The 24,720-nt window shown below is 42.1% G+C and overlaps 1 protein-coding gene across 2 annotated transcripts in view; it reads left to right on the forward strand.

Moving 5' to 3' along the window:
• LOC119963848 (putative pre-mRNA-splicing factor ATP-dependent RNA helicase DHX32) overlaps positions 1–24,720 on the forward strand; it is a 113,680-nt gene that overhangs the window by 67,686 nt on the left and 21,274 nt on the right. For both annotated transcript variants that reach the window (XM_038793201.1, XM_038793202.1), the window contains exons 5-8: positions 7,379–7,621; positions 17,930–18,029; positions 20,363–20,518; positions 22,149–22,340. In XM_038793201.1, coding sequence (XP_038649129.1) covers positions 7,379–7,621; positions 17,930–18,029; positions 20,363–20,518; positions 22,149–22,340 — 691 coding nt within the window. The remainder of the gene's footprint in view (positions 1–7,378; positions 7,622–17,929; positions 18,030–20,362; positions 20,519–22,148; positions 22,341–24,720) is intronic.

The raw sequence follows: 24,720 nt of genomic DNA on the forward strand, positions 1-24,720 counted from the left end.
TCATTTTCAATAGCCTAATCCCGCTTTCCCCCTATATCCTTTGATCCCCTTCACCCCAAGTGCTATATCAAATTGCTTCTTAAAAACATGCAATATTTTGGCCTCAACTATGTCCTGTGGTAACGAATTCCACAGGTCGAACAGTCTCTGTCCTAAATGGTCGACCCCATATCCTCAGACTGTGACCCCTGGTTCTGGACACACCCACCATCTGGAACATCCTTCCTACATCTACCCTGCCTAGTCTGTTAGAATTTTATAGGTTCCTTTGAGATTCTTCCCCCCCCCCCCCAACAAACTCCCCATTCGTCTGAACTCCAGCAAATACAATCCTAACCGATTCAATCTTTCCTCATGTATCAGTCCACAACATCCCAGGAATCAGTCTGGTAAACCTTTGCTGCACTCCCTCGGGAACAAGAACAATTTGAGTCTGAAGATAACAGAGGCATGTGTATTGATTGCAGTGCAGAGGGACTCGGGAAGCTGAAGCATGTAATATTCCAGAAGTGGCAGTAAGAAATCTCTCATGGTACAGGCATGAAGTCTGAAGCTCAGCTGAGGGCCCAACATGAAGTGGTATTTGCAAACTGTCACTTGAAAGAGAGCACAGTAAGAAGTCTTACAACACCAGGTTAAAGTCCAACAGGTTTGTTTCAAACACGAGCTTTCGGAGCACGGCTCCTTCTTCACCTGAGAAGGAGCCGTGCTCCGAAAGCTCGTGTTTGAAACAAACCTGTTGGACTTTAACCTGGTGTTGTAAGACTTCTTACTGTGCTCACCCCAGTCCAACGCCGGCATCTCCACATCATGACTTGAAAGAGAGGCATTAGTCAGAACTGGGGGAATTTATAATTTAATCAAAGACTAATATCGGACCAGTGCAGGTTAAGGTTGGGGACATGGATGGTCAGAACTAGATTCATCAGCTCAGTTGTGACGGGCAGCTTTTTCTTTACTTGTAGATTATGTCATTTAAGGGTACAATGTAAATCCTCGGAGGTTGCACAAAAGACTGGTGGACAATATCCATTCTGAGACATGCTGAATACTTTCAGATTTGGAGGATATATCACTATTAAAGCACAGATCCATGGATGTGGACAGTGAAGAAGAAACTTTAAGGAGGTTGGCATTGTTAATCATGTGGAACACTGCAAAGATATTGTTGGGGAATATTAGTGTTGTCACAATTATAGCGAATATTGTTTGTTACTTTGATAAGGGCTGTTGATGCTGTCGAATGCCATTGTAGTTAAATTTCAAAATGAGCTGTTGGTGAACTGCTCTGCTACCATACTTAGTGACTGGCCTAATGTTTTCATCCCTCTTTCTGAGGGAATGCATTCTTTGCACCTCCACATTGCAAGGTAAAAATTGGGTAATATGCTGTCAGAAGGACAGCATTTTATGTTGTGAGAAATGTTTAAAAGCTTTGCAATATGAACCTTTTATAGGTTTTGTATACACTTTTAAGGATATAAGTGTTTGCTGATGGCTGCTATTTGAACAAGGAGTGCCAATATTTGAACACTGTATTGCTGTGTTGAACTGTGTAATGGAGTGGCATGGCATTAACTCAATCCATCCATAATAACAGCATGACAGCCTGGCAAAAAGATCATACAGAACGCTTTATGCACCCAACAAGCATACACCAACCATAAGGGGAGGAATGGCACAGTGGTATTGTCACTAGACTAGTAATTCAAACCAATGCTCTGGGGATCATGGTTCAAATCCCACCATGCCAGATGGTGCAATTTAAATTGAATAAAAATCTAAATTAGAAGTCAAATGAAGACTATGAGACTATTGTCGATTGTTGTAAAACTTTAGGGAAATCTGCCGTCCTTACCTGGTCTGGTCTGCATGTGACTCCAGATCCACACCAATGTGGTTGACTCTTAACCCTGAGATGACCCAGCAAGCCACTCAGTTCAAGGACAGTTAGGGATGGGCAACAAATGCTGGCCCAACTACCGACACTCGCATTCCCATGGAACCTACAAGGGAACAAGCAGTCCTAGATCTTGTCCTATGTAATGAGACAGGATTGATTCATGATCTCAGTTAGGGATCCTCTCGGAAGGAGCGATCACAATATGGTGGAATTTAAAATACAGATGGAGAGTGAGAAAGTAAAATCAAATACTAGTGTTTTGTGTTTAAACAAAGGAGATTACAATGGGATGAGAGAAGATCTAGCTAAGGTAGACTGGGAGCAAAGACTTTATGGTGGAACAGTTGAGGAACAGTGGAGAACCTTCCAAGCAATTTTTCACAGTGCTCAGCAAAGGTTTATACCAACAAAAAGGAAGGACGGTAGAAAGAGGGAAAATCGACCGTGGATATCTAAGGAAATAAGGGAGAGTATCAAATTGAAGGAAAAAGCGTATAAAGTGGCAAAGGTTGGTGGGAGACTAGAGGACTGGGAAATCTTTAGGGGGTAACAGAAAGCTACTAAAAAAGCTATGAAGAAGAGTAAGATAGAGTAAGATAAAATAGAGATAGATTATGAGAGTAAACTTGCTCAGAATATAAAAACAGACAGTAAAAGTTTTTACAAATATATAAAACAAAAAAGAGTGGCTAAGGTAAATATTGGTCCTTTAGAGGATGAGAAGGGAGTTTTAATAATGGGAGATGAGGAAATGGCTGAGGAACTGAACAGGTTTTTTGGGTCGGTCTTCACAGTGGGAGACACAAATAAAACCTACGAATAAAGTGCCAGCGACTGATAGAAATGAGGTTATGGCAGGTGAGGACCTTGAGAGGATTGTTATCACTAAGGAGGTAGTGATGGGAAAGCTAATGGGGCTAAAGATAGACAAGTCTCCTGGCCCTGATGGAATGCATCCCAGAGTGCTAAAAGAGATGGCTAGGGAAATTGCAGATGCACTAATGATGATTTACCAAAATTCACTAGACTCTGGGGTGGTCCCGGTGGATTGGAAATTAGCAAACGTGACACCACTGTTTAAAAAAGGAGGTAGGAAGAGAGCAGGAAATTATAGGCCAGTGAGCTTAACTTCGGTAGTAGGGACGATGCTGGAATCTATCATCAAGGAAGAAATAGCGAGGCATCTGGATAGAAATTGTCCCATTGGGCAGACACAGCATGGGTTCATAAAGGGCAGGTCATGCCTAACTAATTTAGTGGAATTGTTTGAGGACATTACCAGTGCAGTAGATAACGGGGAGCCAATGGATGTGGTATATCTGGATTTGCAGAAAGCCTTTGACCAAGGTGACACACAAAAGGTTGCTGCATAAGATAAATATGCATGGCATTAAGGGTAAAGTAGTAGCATGGATAGAGGATTGATTAATTAATAGAAAGCAAAGAGTGGGGATTAATGGATGTTTCTCTGGTTGGCAATCAGTAGCTAGTGGTGTCCCTCAGGGATCCGTGTTGGGCCCACAATTGTTCATAATTTACATAGATGATTTGGAGTTGGGGACCAAGAGCAATGTGTCCAAGTTTGCAGATGACACTAAGATGAGTGGTAAAGCAAAAAGTGCAGAGGATACTGAAAGTTTGCAGAGGGATTTGGATAGGTTAAGTGAATGGGCTAGGGTCTGGCAGATGGAATACAATGTTGACAAATGTGAGGTTATCCATTTTGGTAGGAATAACAGCAAACAATAAAATATTAAAGCATGCCACTGTGCAGAGAGACCTGGGTGTGCTAGTGCATGAGTCACAGAAAGTTGTTTACAGGTGCAACAGGTGATTAAGAAGGCAAAATGGAATTTTGTCCTTCATTGCTAGAGGGATGGAGTTTAAGACTAGGGAGGTTATGTTGCAATTGTATAAGGTGTTAGTGAGGCCACACCTGGAGTATTGTGTTCAGTTTTGGTCTCCTTACTTGAGAAAGGACATACTGGCACTGGAGGGTGTGCAGAGGAGATTCACTAGGTTAATCCCAGAGCTGAAGGGGTTGGATTATGAGGAGAGGTTGAGTAGACTGGGACTGTACTCGTTGGAATTTAGAAGGATGAGGGGGGATCTTATAGAAACATTTAAAATTATGAAGGGAATAGATAGGATAGATGCGGGCAGGTTGTTTCCACTGGCGGGTGAAAGCAGAACTAGGGGACATAGCCTCAGAATAAGGGGAAGTAGATTTAGGACTGAGATTAGGAGGAACTTCTTCACCCAAATGGTTGTGAATCTATGGAATTCCTTCCCCAGTGAAGCAGTTGAGGCTCCTTCATTACATGTTTTTAAGGTAAAGAGAGATAGTTTTTTGAAGAATAATGGGATTAAGGGTTATGGTGTTCGGGCTGGAAAGTGGAGCTGAGTCCACAAAAGATCAGCCATGATCTCATTGAATGGCGGAGCAGGCTCGAGGGGCCAGATGGCCTACTCCTGCTCCTAGTTCTTATGTTCTTTTAAATTCAGAAACTCTTCTAATCGCATTTCAAAAGCAATTATAATGGCCTTTCCTGGTAACCTGTTCCCCAAGTCCATGAATTACATTTTGGGGGTGTCGATGTCCACCTTTTGGGTGGAAGAAGTTCCTCTATCTTCCCCACTCCATCTGGCGCTTCCAGCAAGTTCAATCGTTTAATGGGTTGACAGTCACTGGATGAGCATGATTTCTTGACTTGTGCTGCCAGAAGTACTTGATTTGCCCAAACTGCTTGTCTGCAGCTAGTTTATGTTGCCAACGCTGATGGAGTGTATTCCTGGAGGTTTCCGTCACCTGGTCTCTCTACTCAAAGACCCCATCCAAACAGTCCCACTCTTCAACATTTTTAGATCTCATAATCAAAGGTGTTCAAAGAAAATGAGGAAAACAGCATTTTTATTCTAATTTCCTTCTGATTTCTTTCTCTCCCCCATGTTACAACAATGTCCAAAGATGAATATTCAATTCCTGGGAAGTCTTGGATGGCTAGCAACCCTAATGTAGATAATCAGTTCAGGTTTACCAACTGAATCCAACAACTTGTCGATGACAATCATAAGGTGAATCATTACTAAGCTGCATTAGAGTCAATTTCCCGCAGATGAGTATTAAATTTTAGCTCATTTATTAATTTTAACTTCGTAAGATCCATGTAGTCCTACATGCTTAGGCTGGCTACTTTAGACTGTGATTGTGGTTTTGAAGAGTGTAACTTGTTTTTTGGAATAGCTGGATATCTGAGGCTAGGATGTCACTGTGATGTGGCATTTGCAGTTTTGATTCTCACAGCACCAAAGGCCTGAACTAATATCACAAGAAACATCCTCTGTAAGTGTCACTAAGCCTTGGCTGGGGTGCAGAAGAGATTTCTTAGAATGATAGCGGAGATGGGGATTTCTGTTCTGTGGGAACTGAAGAAGCTGGAGTTGCTCTCTATAAAGCAATGAATGTTAAGAGCAGGTTTGATAAAAGTGTTCAAAAATCATGAACGATTTAAATAAAGTAGATTAGGAGAAACTGTTTCCAGTGGCAGAAAGTATCTGTCGGTAACAGAGGACCCAGATTTAAAGTGATTGGTGAAAGAAGCACAAGTGACACAGTGGTTTGACACAGTGAGTTGCTGTTATCTGGAATACACTAACTGAAAGAATAATGGAAGCAGAAGAGAATTGGATAAATACTTGAGGGGAAAAGAAACTTACTGGGCTGTGGGGAAAGGGCAGGAGTGTAAGATTAATTGGATAGCTGTAACAAAGAACTGGCATAGGCATGATATATCAAATGGCATCCTCCTGTACCATATTATTCTTTGATCCTATGTCTAATGGGTGCATGGTCCATAGTATTTCCGTTGAGTTGAGTGTGTACATGTCGGCAAAGTGGCCTTTCCTCATTCCATGGTTTGCTCTCATCACTGAATAGTAGAATTGTTACAGTGCAGAAGGTGGCCATTCAGCCCATCGTGTCTGCCACGGTTCTCCGAATAAGCAAGTCACATAGTGACATTCTCATACCTGCCCCCTGTAACCAGCCTAGTTCCCTTTTGAATGCTTTGAGCAAAACTGCCTCCACCACACTCTCAGGCAGTGCATTCCAGACAATCACTTGCTGCATGAATAAGTTATTTCTCGTATCGCTTTTGTGTCTTTTGGCTATTACCTTGAATCTGTGCCCTCGTGTTTTCAATCCTTGCACTAATGGAAACAGTTTCTCTCTAGCTGCCGAAACCTCTCGTGATTTTGAATACCTCTGTCAAATCTGTTGTGGTCACAGTAGATTATTAAGGGTATCTGGTATGTAGGCCATCATTGTCAGGAGACTTGTTGGCTTTTAGTCCCATTAATATCTCCAGTATATTTTCTTTGCCATTATTGATTGCTTAAATTTCTCATTCTCAAGGTGCAAGCTCTTTCACAGGTGTAAGTGTAAAGGGATGGAGAAGCAAGAAAGGAGGAGTTAGGAGGAGTGAATAAAGACTTTGGTTGTATGATGTTTTAAGACCTTAAGACATGGGAGCAGAATTAGGCCACTCGGCCCATCAAGTCTGCTCCGCCATTCAATCATGGCTGATATTTTTTTCATCCCCATTCTTGTATTTTCTAAGTGGAGTGAGTTGGAGTTAAAGGTTTATGACAAAAAATTCTAGTAATTTGGGTCCATGCAGTCTAAAGCTCTGAACCACTAGAATGGGATTACACACTAAGGTGGCTCGTAAATTTAGGAGTGTCTTATTCATGTACACATGGATTTTTAGGAGGCAAATACGGAAAAACGTGTGACTGTGCAGATAGGGTCTGAACAACTCAGTGGTGCAAGGAGGAGACAGGTGGGGAAAAGTTTGACTGGATAAAATGTTAAGCGAAATGCTCGGTGACAACTGAGGATGGATCATTTAGGGACACTGCTATTCGAGACAGGTATGATACCGCAAAGAACTATCCAGTCTCCTCCTGTTCCACAGGTATCCAATTTCCTTTTGAAAATTACTGTTAAATCTAACACCTAGCTCATCACTGCACAAAAAGGTTTCTATTCATTTCCTTCTCTGTGCCCTGTCCAAAAGGCCTTGACGACTATCCTAAAATCTGCCAGACAGAATTTGACACAATCCTCTAACTGATGCCCAACCGGTGATTTCAAAATATTTGATGCAACTTTATTGCTTTTTGCAGCAATCTGAATATTTTCTGGCACTTTCAAAGATTTGAGTATGTGAGCCCGTAGACACTCCTCGCATCCCATTTAACATTGTACCATTCAATTTATATTGCCTCTCCTCATTCTTCCTTCCAAAATGTATTACTTTGTTGAAGCTTGCTGAGGAGCAGTGATGCTGCGTCACAATGACTGCTTGAAGCCGAGTACTTCAATTTGCAGTCAGTTCACTTAAACTAGGTGGTCGTTTCCTGATGACCAGCAATCAACTAGCAGAATAATATACCTTATCTCTTGTTTTCCAGGAGATAACAGACTGCTGTCAAACTATACGAACAGAAGGGGGTGCTATTGGGTCTCAGTTGGGCGAGCTCATTCCCATCCCATTGCATTCGGGCATCGGAAGCAACTTCCAAAAAATTTATGAAAATTACAACCAGAGATTTGAGGATTACCGGAGGAAGATCATTATTGCAGACTCATTAGCAGATTCTTCATTTGCTATCGATGTTACTTATGTAATAGACTCTGGAATGGAACAAAAAAATGTAAGTGAACTCTTCGACTCCTACGTACATTTTTTGTGCTATTAACGATTACGTTTCAAATCTAAATTATTATTTACTTCACAAGAAAACTCTTGAATTTATATTTATTGTTTTGTTTTACTCCTGTTTTGGACACATTTTGCCTGCTTTTAATCATTTTTTATTATTTGTACCGTCTGAGGTCACCCATTGGTGCTGGGGAATAAACATTTACAGGTTCATTTCCACCTCATCTGCAACGCAGGAGTCTGGGAAGATCCACTACACATTTTACAACCTGCTTGGTTTTCTTTTTCATTGGAAAAATAAGCATCCAATCCCACCCCATCCCATCAGATTCCTCCCGGGCAGGTTAGGTTGTGCCAAGATGTACACAAAGCACTCGATCCCAAGTATAAGCTCACACTACTCTACACCACCTGCTTAATCAGTGTAGCAGTTCACCATTTCTCCCACAGCCATCCAAGTGAGATTGTAATTGAGTGCCAGTTAGCGTGTTGAAGGGCCAACTCACAAGCTACATTAAACTACATTGAATTTGGACCTTTCGGCCCAACTGATGGTCATGCTCCGCAAACCCTTCTCCCAGTTTCTAACCCAATCAGCACCTTCTATTTCTTTCTCCGTCTTTTACTTATCTAGCCTTCCCTTTAGTGCATCTTAGTACTGAGTAACCTGCATTGACATTCTCTAAAATCATTACCCGCGAAACTGCGCTTCATTTTTAATAGGGTATTTTATTAAAGGAGAACCACTCTGTATTTCTTGTTGGTAGCATGTACGTCTACATGAATAGTGAAATTGCATGCCTAGCTGTGTGTCTCTAGACTTTGTGACTACCCATGCCATCTATTGCCATGTGATTAATAGACTTTTTTTGAATGACCTGCCAAATGAATGAGGATTTACATGATGACCTGGTACTATCAGTAGAAAAAAAGCATTTTGGAATTGGCAGGCATTTGTTGTTCCAGTTCAATGTCACCAGCTTGCATTCTAGCTTTATGGAACTATCCCTCTGTGAAGCAAATCACCCCCATATCAGAATGTACCCAACGCTTGGATGTGAACATGAAGGCCCTAGTTACTCTGATGTCATGGACTCTCTTTTGTGGCAATTCTACCTGCCCAGTATTTGTTGCTCGCACACCCAGTGAGCAGATTTTATTGATTTCCTGACCAAATAGGGTTTGGGCTCACGAGCTCTGGTTTTGTCATCCAATGAAAGCCTGCAATTGAAATGAAATGAAAATCGCTTATTGTCACGAGTAGGCTTCAATGAAGTTACTGTGAAAAGCCCCTAGTCGCCACATTCCGGCGCCTGTCCGGGAGGCTGGTACGGGAATCGAACCGTGCTGCTGGCCTGGTGAGCTAAACCAGTCCCTAGTTCAGTAATTCAGTAGCACCTTTCACAACCTCAATATATTTGAAAGTGCCTTACAAGAGCTGAAGTTTGGTTTTAAGGTGTAGTTATTGTAATGTCGGAAACAGGGCAGCGAGGTCACACAAACATAACCATATCCTTTTTTAGGTGTTGGTTGAGAAATAATTGGTGGCAAGACCGATGACAGAACGCCCCTAGTGTAACAATGATACTACTCTACCCTATGATGAATGTTTGTTTTACTTTGCACTGTATTGATTATGATTTCTTTGTACAACATCATAAATGAGCATTAACATGGAGGCTAGATGTACACAAAATCAGATCTGAAACAGTTTTGCTAGTTTTGAGGGGAGAACATACTGACACAACAGCAAAATGCATAATTTATTGTATGCGAATAGCTTTCTGTGCCTTGACTGCTTTCCCTAGTAGAAACATTGTACTCCCTGGGAATCAGTGGCATTATAAATTCACAAGTATGTCTACAAAGTTTCCATGATTTAAGCGGGCAGGTTTCATGAATCAAGAGGAGTCGGTCAGTCTTTTTGACTGACACACAAGTGGTTCCATGTATTTGCATACGCATTGAATCCTTACAGTGGAGAAAGGGACACCATTCAGCCCATCGAGTCTGCGCCGACCCTCTGAAAGAGCACCCCACCTAAACTGCACATCTTGGACTGTGGGAGGAAACCAGAGCAGCCGGAGGAAACCCAGGCAAATACAGGAAGGATGTGCAAACTCCACACAGTCACCCAAGGTTGGAATCGAACCTGGGTGCCTGGTGCTAACCACTGTGCCAACGTGCCACCACATTCTTATAGCAGAGCTCGGTATGGTCACTTACTTACTTTGGGTACAATTCCTTTTTTAATTCTAAAGCAGGAAGGAAACAACTGAACAATCTAACAGCTTTTAAATCGCCAAGAGCTACCAGTAGTCTGCTTCCTCAAGTAGTTCCAAGATTGCAGCACACAAGAGTTGCCTGTAGTTGGTGCTCTTCACACAATGTTACAACTTTATTTCATACACTGAACTTTGATCCTTTGTAATTTTAAAATGTGTGCAGAAAACAGCCTCAATGTAATATATATAGAAATGATTCATCATTTTAATTGCTAATATTGGCAAAAGGAGCCCACTATTTTCAGCAATTTTATTTGGAGATTTTCCCCCAAAGTTTATTTGGGAATCGGGAATGGTAATTGCATTTATACTGCACCTTTAAAGATGTGGTATAAATGAAAATTACTATTCACTTGTATTGATTAATTCCTTGGTATTGATCAATTCTCCAAATCTCTAATTATCATAGCGTCAATTTATAAAATAGTATATGGTGGAGGGAATTAGTATTAATAAGTTCAAATAAATAATTCTCTCCAATTTCATTTCCCTATTCTTTTCCCCTTTTTCTTTAAATTCTTGCTCAACTTTGATTTCATTCCTTCCGACATGCAGTAACTGACGAAGCCATTCGATCATGGCTTATCTCGTCTTGGCCTTAACTCCACCATCCTGCCCATTCTCCATAACCCTTCAACTCATTACCAATTAAAAATTTGTCTAACTCCTCAAATTTACTCACTGTCCCAGCATCGACCGCACTCTGGGGAATTCCACAGATTCTCAACCTTTTGGTAGAAGTAGTTTACCTCAACTCTGTTTTAAATCTGTTACCTCTTATCCTAAGACTATGATCTCTCATTCTAGAATGCCCCGCAAGAGGAAGCATCCGTTCTGTGTCTACTTTATTCATACCATTTATCATCTTGTATACCTCAATTTGATCTCCCCTCGTTCTTCTAAACGCTATAGAGTATAGGCCTAAACTGTTCAATCTGTCCACATATGACAAGCCCCTCATCTCTGGAATCAATCGATTGAACATCCTCTGAACTGCCTCCAATACCACTACATCTTTCCTAAAATAACGGAACCTAACTGTGCACAATACTCCAGGCGTGGTCTCACCAATGCCTTGTATAATTGCAACATTTCCTTGCCTTTAAACTGTATTCCTTCAGCTATAAATTATTGTGTTGATCTTCTGCCTCAATCCCAGTCTCCTGCTTGCTCCCCATATCCATTTATTCTCTGATAGATCAAAATTTTGTCCATTTCGGCCTTAAATATATTCAACAATGGACATCCACGTCTCTCTCTGCCAGAATTCCGAAGTTTCACAACCCTTTAAGTGACGACGTATCTGCTCATCTCCGTTCTAAATGTTAAACTCCTTATTCAGAAACTGCCTTCATTTTCTAGAATTCCCAACCAAGGGGCGAAATTCTCCGACCCCCCGCAGGGTCGGAAAATCGCCCAGGGCCGCCGAAAATCCCGCCCCCGCCGTGGCAGAAATTCTCCACCACCCGGGAATTGGCGGGGGCGGGAATCACCCCCCCCCCCCCCCCCCCCCCCCCCCCGCCGATCGGCGAGCCCCCTGCGGCGATTCTCCGGCCCGCGATGGGCCGAAATACCACCGCTGGGAGGCCTCTCCCGCCGCCGGGGTTTGAACCGCCTCTGGTGGCGGCGGGATCGGCGGCGCGAGCGGGGTCCTGGGGGGCGTGCGGGGCCATCGGACCCCGGGGGTGCCCCCACGGTGGCCAGGCCCGCAATCGGGCACTCTTTTTCTTCCGCCGCTGCCACGGCCTCCACCATGGCGGAGGCGGAAGAGAATCCCCCAGCGAGCATGCGCCGGTGGTGAAGTCAGCAGCAGCTGACGCAGCGGCGCATGCGCGAACCACGAAGGCCTTTCGGCCGGCGGCAGGCGTCAAAGGCCGTTGTTGCCGGTTTTGGTGCCAGTCGGTGTGGTGCCAACCGCTCCGGCGCGGGCCTAGCCCCTCAATGTGAGGGCTTGGCCCCTAAAGGTGCGGAGGAGGCCCGAGGCCGGAGTGGTTGGCGCCACTCTGCTACGCCGGAACCCCCCGACCTGCCGGGTAGGGGAGAATTTCGCCCAAGGAAACAACCTCTGTGTGTACCAGACAAGCCCCTTCAGAATCTTATGTTTCAATGTAATCAGCACCCAATCTTAACCTCAGATAGTGTTTGCCCATTTACTCAGCCTTTCATCAAAGGACTATCCTCTCACCCCAGAAACCAATCCAGTGAACATTTGCTGTACCACTTCCAGACCAAATATATCCTTCCTTAAATGTGGAGATCAAAACTTTTTTTTTTCATTCATTTACGGGCTGTGGGCAACGCTGGGTAGGCCAGCATTTATTGCCCATCCCTAGTTGGCCTTCAGAAGGTGGTGGTGAGTTGCCTTGTTGAACCGCTGCAGTCCTTCAGGTGTAGGTACACTCACTGTGCAGATAGGGAGGGAGTTCCAGAATTTTGTCCCAGCGACAGCGAAGGAACGGTGATATATTTTCAAGTCAGGATGGTGATTGACTTGGAGGGAAACCTCCAGGTGGTGGAGTTCCCAGGTATCTGCTGCTCTTGTCATTCTAGATCAGTGTTCTTCAAACTTTTTTCCGGGGACCCATTTTTACCAACCGGCCAACCTTCGCGACCGACGCCAGCCGGCCTGCACGACCCCCCATTTTCTCTTACCTTGTTTGCTGCTGACAAAAATGGAGGAAATCGTTTTGGGTCCCTTTGGCCCTTATACACGCTCCTCTAATGGAACCTGTTGGATGAAGGTGAAGCCTTCTGGTGTTGGAAAGTATGGAGTTACCATCTGTGTAAAGTTCTTCTGCATTATTTTCTGGTAAAATGTTTTCAAACCCCTCCCCCACCCCTGCTGAACCTGTAAAAAAAAATAACAAAATGAATAAAATAAATGAAAAAAATTAAAATAAAGGAATAAACCCCCCCCCCACCGAACTTGTAAACCAAAAAGCTGTGACCACATTTTTAAAATGCGGCCGCACTGTACATGCCCTCCAATGATGGTACGCATGCGCAGTGTGGCCGCATGTTTTTTTTAACATGGTAGAGGCCATTTTGAAGGCTGCTTGCAGCTGCCGTTTTTAACAGCCAGCTGCTGCGGCTGTTGCGCTCAGATCTGTGCGATCGGGAGCTCCGCGATGGATGGCTCCATGACCCTCCCGACATCCGCCCGCTACCCACTCGTGAGTCGTGCCACCAAGTTTGACAATGCCTGTTCTAGATGGTGGTGGTTGTGGGTTTGGAAGATGCTGTTGAAGGAACCTTGGTGAGTTACTGCAGTGCATCTTGTAGATGGTACACAAGGCTGCCACTGTTCGTTGGTGGTGGAGGGTTTGAATGTTTGTGGAAGGAGTAGCAATCAAGCCGGCTGTCCTGGATGGTTTCGAGCTTCTTGTGTTGTTGGAGGTTCACTCATCCAGGCAAGTGGAGAGTATTCCATTACACTCCTGACTTGTGTCTTGTGGATGATTGACAGGCTTTGAAATGAAATGAAAAAATGAAAATCGCTTATTGTCATGAATAGGCTTCAATTAAGTTACTGTGAAAAGCCCCTAGTCGCCACATTCCGGCGCCTGTTCAGGGAGGCTGGGTCAGGAGGTGAGTTACTCAGGATTCTGAGCCTTTGACCTGCCCTGGCAGCCACAGTATTAATGTGGCATGTCCAGTTCAGTTTCTGATCAATGGTAACCCCCAGTATGTTCATTGTGGAGGATTCAGCGATGATAATGCCACTGAATGTCAAGGGGCGATGGTTAGATCATCTCTTGTAAGGTGTACAGGACATACCTGGGCAACTACACATTGTCAGGTAGATGCCAATGTTGTAGCTTTACTGGAACAGCTTGACTAGGGGTGCGGCAAGTTCTGGAGCACAAGTCTTCAGTATTATTACTGGAATATTATCAGGACCCATAGTCTTTGCAATATCCAATGCCTTCAGTTAATTCTTGATATCACGTGGAGTGAACCCTATTGGCTGAAGACTGAGTTCTGTAAGACACTATTCGCGACACCCTATACTGCTCTTGCTCATGTATTTGCTTTGTTTGACCCTTGTTCCGCACTGTAACCAATTACCTATTTGCTGATGTACTTTGTCAATTATTCCTTTTGTCTAGGGTGTACGTATTGTGTACATTCCCTTGGCCGCAGAAAAATACTTTTCACTGCACTTCGGTATATGTGACAATAAATCAATCAATCAATGCTAGGAACTTTGAGGAAACGGAGATGGATCACCACTCGGCACTTCTGGCTGAAGATTGTTGCGAATACCTCAGTCTTGTCTTTTGCATATTTTTGCTGGGCTCTTCCATCATTGACGATGGAGATATTTGTGGAGCCTCCTCCTCCAATGAGTTGTTTAATTGTCCACCACCATTCACGGCTGGATGTGGCAGGACGGCAGAGCTTAGATCTGATATTGGTTGTGGAATCACGTAGCTCTGTTTATAACTTGCTGCTTATGCTGTTTGGCACACAAGTAGTCCTGTGTTTTAGCTTCATCTGGTTGACACCTCATTTTTCGGTATGCCTGGTGTTCCTGGCATGCTCTCCTGCACTCTTCTTTGAACCAGGGTTGAACCCCTGGCTTGGTGGTAATGGTAGAGTGGGGGATATGCTGGACCATGAGGTTGCAGATTGTGGTTAAGTTCAATTCTGCTGCTGCTGATGGCCCACAGCGCCTCATGATGTCCAGTCTTGAGTTGCTAGATCTGTTCGAAGTCTATCCCATTTAAAACTGTGGTAGTACCACACAACTGCATACAGTATTGCTGCATAGTGTTTCCAAAAGCAGACACAGTATCTTTACTCTAATAATTTTTTGACCATTTCATGGTCTTTTATATTCAGTGACACCTTTGCCATATTTGACTCGTGTAATGTTGATGAACTTTCAGTCAATGCTTTTGAAATTTTAAACAGTCTTTTACAATGTCCACTGCAAATCATCTGACCTTTTAGTTTATGAGCGCAAGCGATCCTGACTAAGCAAATATCTAATTAAACATGGAGAGTCACAGCCATGCTGAGAATTACACATCCCTCTGTTTAAGGATGGACTGTAAAGAACATTCCAGATGGATTGCTTTTCTGATTCAGCACGGAAAACAGAAGCAGTGAAACTAAGTGTGTTAGATAAATGTGAATGAATTCCCATTGACCTTCCACTGTATTATGATTGTCTCTCATCCAACTGAAGTGAATCAACCATGCTAACAAAATAAGGTAAAGATTGTATGAGATCACCAGAAGAGGCTTAAAAGGTTACCATAAAAAATGGCAAGCCTGAGGATTGGGAGCGTTTTAGAATCCAGCAAGGGAGGACAAAGAAACGGATAAAGAAAGGGAAAAGAGAAAATTAATATAAACAAGTGACTGTAAAATCTTCTTTAGTATGTGAAAAGGGAAGGATTAGCAAAGACAAATGTGGGTCCATTAGAAGCAGACAGGAAAACCTATAATGGAGAATAGAGAAATTACCAAGTAAATAAACTAGCATGTGTCTGCCTTCACCCTCTGCACTGACCCTCTCAGAGGGCACTACCTAAGCCCATTCCCCCGCACTATCATCATAACCCCAGTTAACCTGCACACCGGGGCAATTTAGCATGGCCAATTCACTTAACCTGCACATCTTCGGACTGTGGCAGGAAAATCTGGAGGAAACCCAATTAGATACTGGGAGAATGTGCAAACTCCACACAGTCACCCAAGGCCAGAATTGAACCTGGGTCCCTGGTGCTGTGAGGCAGCAGTGCTTGGTGCGATGAGGCAACAGTGCTAGCAACTGTGCCATTCAAACATTGTCTCCGTCTTTTTCGTGCAGGCCTGTAATTGTTAGATGAGTTGATGCTTTGGCTGATGTGACGGCTTTGTGAAGCAGAATATTTTCAATAAACTGGGAAACATTTTGTTGTCGACTGTCGAAGAGGTTGTTTCTCAGGTGAATTTGAAGTTGGAACAGGTTGGAGAGAGTTACTCTCTCACTTTCAAGATACAACTCTTTGTTACCTTAAAGCTGTGCAGCTGTGTTGTTAACTGTTCAATGCTGCAACACCTCTACCAATCAGTATCCATTTGTCAAGCAATCACCGCACTCTTCTCATGCAGTATAAGTTGTTGTTCCCCGTTGGTAATTTCTTTCCAAGATATCATGTCAAGCACAAGCTTTGACAGCATATCTCTTTTTTTCAGCAATTATATTGGATTTTTTTTCCCTCCACTATATCTAATATTTGTGTAAGTGATAATGGAGTGAATCAAGTAAGCGGGATGTTAAGTTTTTAAACCTCCAGGTAAAGCAAGTGTTTTAAATTAGTAAGTTTGCTGTAATTGGAGAGCACATCCCTCGCGTGCAAAACACACTGATCACAGTCAGTAAGGTATCCTGTAAATTGTCAGTGACACTTGTTTGTCTCCATATTTCTAGTTCCTTTACTTCATTAAGAATGGTTTCAATTTGAGTACCTTTCCTGATTTAATTATGTTTACAACTAGTCAAATATCTGGTGCGGTTTATTCATCTGCAAATGAAGAAGTTGTCTTTGGAACTTGAATTTCTGCTCACGTCTAGATTTAATCCCTTCTTAAATGTAGCAATTGACTAAGCCACAATAATCACATTTTAAAATTCAACCCTTATATAACAGTTCTAAATCTGAAAAAGTTTTCATAAACTCCTACTTAACTGATCTTGAAATCGTGTCACTCATTCATGACTTGCATCATCTCAAATCGTGATGCTTGTTATAGAGTGCTGATGCAGGCTCTTTTTAAAATTGTACGCCATTTGTTATGATGTCAGGAGAGACCAGTAATGTTTTTTTTTGGAAATCAAAAAACCTAGATATTTACTAAAAGAATGAAGCCACTAGGTTCACAGTTTAAAAGGAAATAATTTTATGACATGAAAATCAAAAGAACATGAATACATTGCATAAAGATATTAAAAGTATAATGAATGTTAGTTCTACTCCAAAACCTAACTTCTTAACTTTCTTTCCATACCCTTTTGTTTTAGAAATTTAGAGTACCCAATTAATTTTTTCCAATTAAGAGGCAATTTAGTGTGGCCAATCCACCTACCCTGCGCATCTTTTGGGTTGTGGGGGTGGATCCCACGCAAACACTGGGAGAATGTGAAAACTCCACAGGGACAGTGACCCAGAGCCGGGATCGAACCTGGGACCTTGGTGCCTTGAGACAGCAGGGCTAACCCACTGTGCCACTGTGCTGCCCCTCTTTCCAGACTTGACACCGCCCCCAAAACTCTCAGAAATTGGAAGATTTACCAGTTGGCCTGAATACTGTTTCAAATATTCATTTCAGGGCTGGCGTTTCTCGGGCCTTCTGCATACTTTAGGCAAGGCTGTCCTTTCAAATCTCCTCAAACTATCCCATGATTGTATAGACTCACATTTCAACATGGGCATTGCTAGTGTTTTTAGCGTAGCCACCACAAGTCAGAATTATCTTGGTTATAATGTTTTTTAACACAGGAGTTATATATCCAAAACACTCTCTCTTTCTCTTCCTAGCTCTTAAACCAGAAGTCCAACTCATTGTCAGTAGTTAACAAGAGTTTTACACGCTTTTAGCCAGCATCCAGAATTTCCACTGAATCCTGCAGTAGAAATGTTCCTTGCTCCACAGCCAGAGTACTCTAAACTAAAAATGAAACTCTGCTTGAAACAAAAACCATAAACATCTTGTTGACCACTTTTCCTGCTGTTTATCTCCCAGGCAATGTGTTAAATAGATTAGTTACTGAAATTCAGTTGCTTTACTAAAAGTCCTATTTCAGAAAAATGCATTCTGAAAGGGACCGTTACCCCAATATAAAATAGAGTTTTTCCCCCCCCCCCCCCTGAAAGCACATAGGCTGTCTCACATGTTAAATTTAGGAGTGTGCTAATCAATAAACAAAATTCTACTGCTTCTTTAAACTTGTACAGTTCACGTTCATCGATCTCTATTAACTTTATTGTTAAACTGTATTCACTCGGCATTTTTCCCCCCAGGTATACAATCCTCGCATACGGGCTGATTCGCAGGTCATTCAGCCAATTAGCAAGAGCCAGGCTGAGCTGAGGTGGCAGAGATTAGGCCACACCTGCCCAGGTAAGAAATGCTGGCGAGTAAAATGTTGAAGATCAGTTCAAGGTAATGCTTATGGAGCATCCAAGAGCTATTCTGGACTGGCACAGTTGCACTTTTTCTTTGGCTGCACAAGTGAGTTAAAAAAAAAAGAATGAAAATGTTTCCGTTTCAGATTCCAGCATCCGCAGTAAGTTGCTTTTATCCTGAGGATACTCTGTTCAACCAGGGTGACTCAATCTGGGACAGTTGTCCTCTGAAACACTCTTCTGACCAGTTATTAGACCATTATGGAACCTGATGGCCTTTGTTCACCGTTTGTCCTACTACAAAGTCGATTACTACTGTCTCAAAGTTACATATTCACAGCATTGTCTTTTGTGTAAGACCATAAGACATAGGAGCAGAATTAGGCCACTCGGCCCATCGAGTCTGCTCCGCCATTCAGTCATGGCTGATATTTTCTCATCCCCATTCTCCTGCCTTCTCCCATTAAGCCCTGATCCCCTTACTAATCAAGAACCTATCTATCTCTGTCTTAAAGACACTCAGTGATTTGGCCTCCACAGCCTTCTGCGGCAAAGAATCCCACAGATTCACCACCCTCCGGCTGAAGAAATTCCTCCTCATCTCTGTTTTAAAGGATCGCCTCTTTAGTCTGAGATGGTGTCCTCTGGTTCTAGTTTTTCCGACAAGTGGAAACATCCTCTCCTGGACCCTTTCCAAGGCCAACACAGATGAGAAATCGAAGGGAAGTTGGTAGGTGTCTGCTTACCACAACATTCATTGCCAGGCATTTATGCCTCTGATTAGCTAATGTCTGATGCATGCAAATGTCATTACAAAAGTATGGAATGATTATTTAAAAAGTTTGAAAGGCTCAATGGAAAAACACTTCTGCTTCCACTTCTTATTATTTTGCCACAAATAAAGTAGTTTTGAAAATAGTGGTTAGTGTCCATCTTTTCATATTAAAATATCTTGATTTTAGTTTTTTTTTAAAAACTCATCTTTGTTTGTGGTCTGACTCCACTCGTATGAGAATTGAAAAAAGTGAAATTATATGACAGCATGATTTACAGTAAACATTTGTCTATGATTCATTAATAATTATATACGAAAGAAAATATCTTTGACTCGACGCTCTTTATTTAAAATTGCTTTGTTGAGAGTGTTGTATTCAGTAATAACTTAAATTTACCGATCACTTATTAAGAGGACTGTGACGAAGCTCTTTACTAGACAGTGGATTGTGAGAGAATTCCGAGACGGAAGGGGAAATGAGTCAAAAGCAAACCCAGAGATAGGGAGTTTGAATCCAAACATGATAAGTTATGGAACTAAATTCAATAAATGTGGTAAATAACATTTGGACTAGCACTAGAAAAAACCTATATGACTGCAAACTGCCAGATGGCCATAAACAGCCAACTGTTTCACTAATTATCCTTCAGTGAAAGGAACTGTCTACGTCTAATCAGTCTATCCGAATTTGCATCTGAATTTACTATATAGTTGACCCTTTGCTCTCCCTGAAGTGGTCGAGCAAACCATACAGTCAGGGCAACAATGGAAGGTGGGCAAATTTCCACATTCTGGGGACAGTTTTTTTCACTTAAAAAGAAAGGCCTTCAGGAGTTAATCAAGGATGGGACAAGATGGAGAGGCTATTGGAATTTCCATTTACCAGCCGCACTGACCACCATTAAGTAGCCGTGTGTTGGAGCCACGCACCGTTTGGGCAGAAGCATTAGGAAGTGGCAACTGAAGGGTATTTGCAGCATGTATAATCCCAGTGCAAGACCTAGGATGGCTGGCTCCCTCATTTAGGATAGATATTCCATTGGCCGGTATCTCTCGCAGATAAAATTACAAGGCCCTAATTAAACAGTACTATTCAATAGAACATCCTGTTTCTAGTTTTAGTAAGTGTGTCTGCAGGTGGACATTATTGCAGACAAGTGCAAAACATTGCCAGTTGAATGGAAAAATAAGAAAGATCCCTGACCTCTGGTATTAAAGTAGCTCAAATGAAATGGAAAGAGAATTTGAACTCTTATTAGACTCGGCGCTAAACAGCACCACACATTACCAAGCAACAGTTTGCAGAGCCAAGACGTCATTTCAGGTTACCAAGAGATTGGAAGTGGTGATGAGAAGGAGCATGATCCTGAGCCTTGTAGTCAAGAGTATGATTTTGAGTAAGTTATAGAAGTCTGGGCTCTTTACTCTGGATAACTCGGGACATGTAACGTGTATTGCCTGGAACTGCTGTGGTGGTGATGTTGTGGAACGTTTTGCAGCAGCAAGACGAGGAAACAGGGCTGCTGTTTAACATTGTATCTTTGGCTTTTTAGGGAAGTGCTTCCGCTTGTACTCCGAAGCATTCCATAATAAGATGCCAGATGTTCCACCACCTCGAGTGTCAGAAACAAACCTTAGTCACCTGGTGCTTCTGCTGAAGAGGCTAGATATTGCAGATATGGGACAATGCGACTTCTTGGATAGGCCAGGTAAAAGCAACACAGCAGTTTGTATGATGTGCACGATGGCCTACAATATCCAGTTATGGGAAACAACTTGTTACAGATAATTATTGAAATTAACTTAGTTTTGCGATGTACCCCTCTACTTGAGTCCTCAGTCATTTTTTCTGTTGTTCCTATAATGCTTGCGAACATGAGAAATAGGGGCAGGAGTAGATTATTTGCCTTTTGAACTTGTTCCATCATTAAATACGATCATAACTGATCATCTACCTTAACTCCACCTCCCGCAATATCCCCATTACCCTTTTATTTCCTTAGTGTACAAGAATCAATTCATATAAAAGTAAAATACCGTGATACTGGAAATCTGAAATAAAAACAAAGTGCTGGTAAAACTCAAGTCTGATAGCATCTGTGGAGAGAGAAACCGATTTATCTTTGCAGAGCAAAATGACTGAACACTGCAGTTTTTAAAAATGTTTTATTTCATGGGATGTGGATGTCACTGTCAAGACGAGTGTTTATTACCCGATCCTTAATAGCCCTTGAACTGAGTGGTTTGCTTAGCTAATTCAGAGGGTAGTTAAGAGTCAACCACGTTACTCTGGATCTGGAGTTGCATGTAGGTCAGACCAGGTTAAGGACAGCAGACTTCCTTACTTAAAAGACATTTTTATCAATTGAATTTAAATTCCCCTAGCTGTCATGATGGGATTTGAACCCATGTTCCCAGATCAATAGTGTGGGCCTCTGGATTACTAATACTCCACCATCTCTTCCCGCTATGTTTGAAACGGGTTTCTGCTGAAGACGCTGGATATTGCAGATATGAGGCAGTCTGATTTCTTAGATGGACCCAGTAAAGAAAAAGTCATATTGAACTATAAAAAAATTTCTTATACATTTAGAGTACCCAATTCCTTTTTTTTCAATTTAGGGGCAATTTAGTGTGGCAAATCAACCTACCCTGCACATCTTTGGGGTGTGAGGGTGAGACCCATGCAGACACTGGGAGAATGTACAAACTCCACACGGATAGTGGCCCGGGGCCAGGATCGAACCCGGGTCTTCAGTGCCGTGATTGGACTGGAAAAGTTAAGTTTGTTTGTCTGTTCACAGATGCTGCTAGACCTGTTGAGATTTTCCGGCAAGAATCTATTGATTTCTGTCTTGAATATATTCAGTGACTGAGCATCCAATGCTTTCCGAGATAGAAAATCTGTAAGAGCTTTAAAAAAGGGAGGTTGTTAAATGTTTGGGGAAGAACGGCTATTAGGAAATGAGACTAACTGGTTTGCCCTATCTAATTCTATGAAATTGCAAATCATTTGAGCAAGGTAAACTGTAAATGATAAATGGTCAGTGGAGAAATCAAATTTCTCTCAGTCTTATGTCAAGTCTTCCTTTCGTGCTGTTAATGAATAACAAATACGGAACCCAACCAATCATTTCACTTGGATGGTTGCGCTGCACATTCAGTTCTAAGAAAAATGTGATTCATGTGTTTGCATCATACTTTGAGTATAACTAACAATATGCTCGGCATAACCAGCTTTAGTTTTGAGAGACCCTTCCACTGCAATTCCCTCCACATAACCTGCAGATTAAGGCAAAGAAAACAAAAAAGTGGTAATATCTATCCATCTTCCCTCAGCCCCAGAGGCACTGATGCAGGCACTGGAGGATCTTGATTATTTGGCTGCGCTGGATGATGATGGGAACCTGTCTGAAGTTGGAATTATTATGTCTGAATTCCCCCTGGACCCTCAACTAGCCAAAGCTCTTCTTGCATCCTGTGAATTTGATTGTGTGAACGAGATGTTAACAATTGCTGCGATGGTAATAGGTAAGAATCGTTTTTTTAATTTAAAAAATATTGTTCAGAGTTCCATTATTCAGTAATTTTGTCGTGTTTTCTTTTCTCCATCTATGCATAACTCAATAATTATTTTTCCATTGTAGGTGAAATGTCTCCAAAAATAAAAACATTTAAATCTGAACTGTAAAATGTATTTTTTTTTTGCTGGATCAACAATATCTTGGATACATGTAGAACATTATAGTATCGTCTCTCCTGGCCCTCATCCCACCATTTGAAATAAATCCCCTGCCTTATCCATTTAACCCCACCTAACCTGCACATCTTGGGATACTAAGGGAAAATTTAGCATGGCAAAACCATCTAACCTGCACGTCTTTGGATCGTGGGAGGAAACCGGAGCACCCGGAGGAAACCCACACAGACACCGGGGAGAACATGCAAACTCCATAGAGTGCACTTTTCAACTTATGTTTTCTCCACATGCCGGCAGACTATCATTTCTGCTTGAATGTACATTAGAGCAGTGCTTCTCAAAGTGTGGTACGCGTACCGGTGCCAGTACGCGAGCCATCGTCTGCCGGTACTTGGAGTGTTTCCAGAAAAGAAAGAGACAGTAATCCTGGATTGGCTTGTTTCGCTCACCGGTCCCTGGCACATTGAAAAAAAAACTGCCGGTACGCCACATCAGATAGTTTGAGATGCACTGCATTAGAACATATTACTCATAGATAGAACATCTGCTTGTCTGAACAGTGCACATTTTAGAAAGATTTAAAGAAATATGAAAGACAAAATTTGCATGACTCATTATCAAAATGCTTCCTTCATGGGGCTTTTTCTCCTTCCCAACAATTTTGTAGCATTTGTTACATTTCTTTCATGCTTGGTGGATGTTGATGTGGTTCAATCTCCAAATTCATTTTTTTTCATGTTTGTTCCTTTACCCCTTTTATCCGAGAGGCAGTTACACAGCTAACAACATTTTGCAATGGAGTTCTTTCCTAGTTTCATTTGCAATTTTCATTCATCATATTTGTGTTCTCCTGGTCCGTGAAGCCAGCAGAAGTAAAAAAGAATAAAGATGAGATTAATCGGCTTGTCGCAATTCAATTGGTGGCAAGGTGGGGTTTTAAAAACCTTTTAGCTTGTAGGTGAAAAAGGAAAGGCTCCAAAAGGTAGGTGATTCCATAGTTTTGAAGTCTTGGAAAGGATTATCTACAAAGGATGCAAAAAGCAAAAGCACGCACAATGTCATCTGTTTGAAACTGATTGTGTGCAGGAAAATTCACAGGAGAGCTTTAAACTTAACCATAACAATGTGAGGCAATGGGGAACGATATTTGTGGTTGATGTATATTTCTGTATATGGTGAGTATTTGGTAATGGCATGCTTTTAATTTTTCATTGCAATAGTTTTAGATTTTCCTATAATTGTTGCAAGGTGGGTAGGAAAACTGGTAAAAGTTGTAGTTTTGCATTGTGTGGCAGCATGTCAAATACAATCCAAGGACTGAGTAAATTGGAATGTCTTGAGTTTCACATGGCCTCCGAGCTGCAGGAGGGAAGATTGTAAATGTTTAATTGAAAAAATCCTTCCCTCTTCAATGCTTCTGCTTTTAATTTGCAGGAAATAAAGTAGATGCATAAAATCTATGGTGCCAATACCACAGAATTTTTACATTTGAAACAAAATTAGCCCAGAAATTCCAACTGGCAGTGGTGTGACTAAAAGTGATGCTGCATGGAAATTCTCCCACAGAGAGGGAACCCTGTCCTCAAACTTGGGGACAATGCTCCTATACATACAAGGTGCAGCATTTCCTGGACAACAGTTCAAAGACGTGACCAGTATTTCAGAAGTAAAGGATGGGAGTGACAATTGTGTGGCTGTAAAGCAGAATTCTGTCATGCTGCTAAATTAAGGTGGAATCATGGAACAGTTACGGCACAGATGGAGGCCATTCGGCCCATAATGCCTGTGCCAGCTCACTGCAAGAGCTAGTCCCACGCTGACAAGTTCTTTATCAGGTAATTACCCAATCACCTTTTGAAATCCGTTCCTCCACCATGATGTTCTTAATCAGTGTATTCCAGATCCTAACCACTTAATGCTCTAAAAAAAAGTTTTTTCCTCAAGTTTCCGTTCAACTTGCCCTCTGGTTCTCAAATCTTCCACCAGCGGAAGCAATTTTTTCTGCTTGCTCTGCTCAGCCTGCTGATAAATGGGTCCACATTCCTAATGCTGGCCAGTTCTCTGAATTCAATAGTTGAATAGGGTAATAGTTCTTTGGTCCCACCTAGGTTTCTCCTGTTAACTGTCATATCATGATCGAGAGGACTTTTTCACATGGGTGGAAAGAGCCGGATACTCAGAAATGGGATCCGCATCAGTTTCTTTCTATTT

Source organism: Scyliorhinus canicula, chromosome 3 (assembly GCF_902713615.1).
Source record: "Scyliorhinus canicula chromosome 3, sScyCan1.1, whole genome shotgun sequence".
Taxonomy (NCBI): Eukaryota; Metazoa; Chordata; class Chondrichthyes; order Carcharhiniformes; family Scyliorhinidae; genus Scyliorhinus; species Scyliorhinus canicula.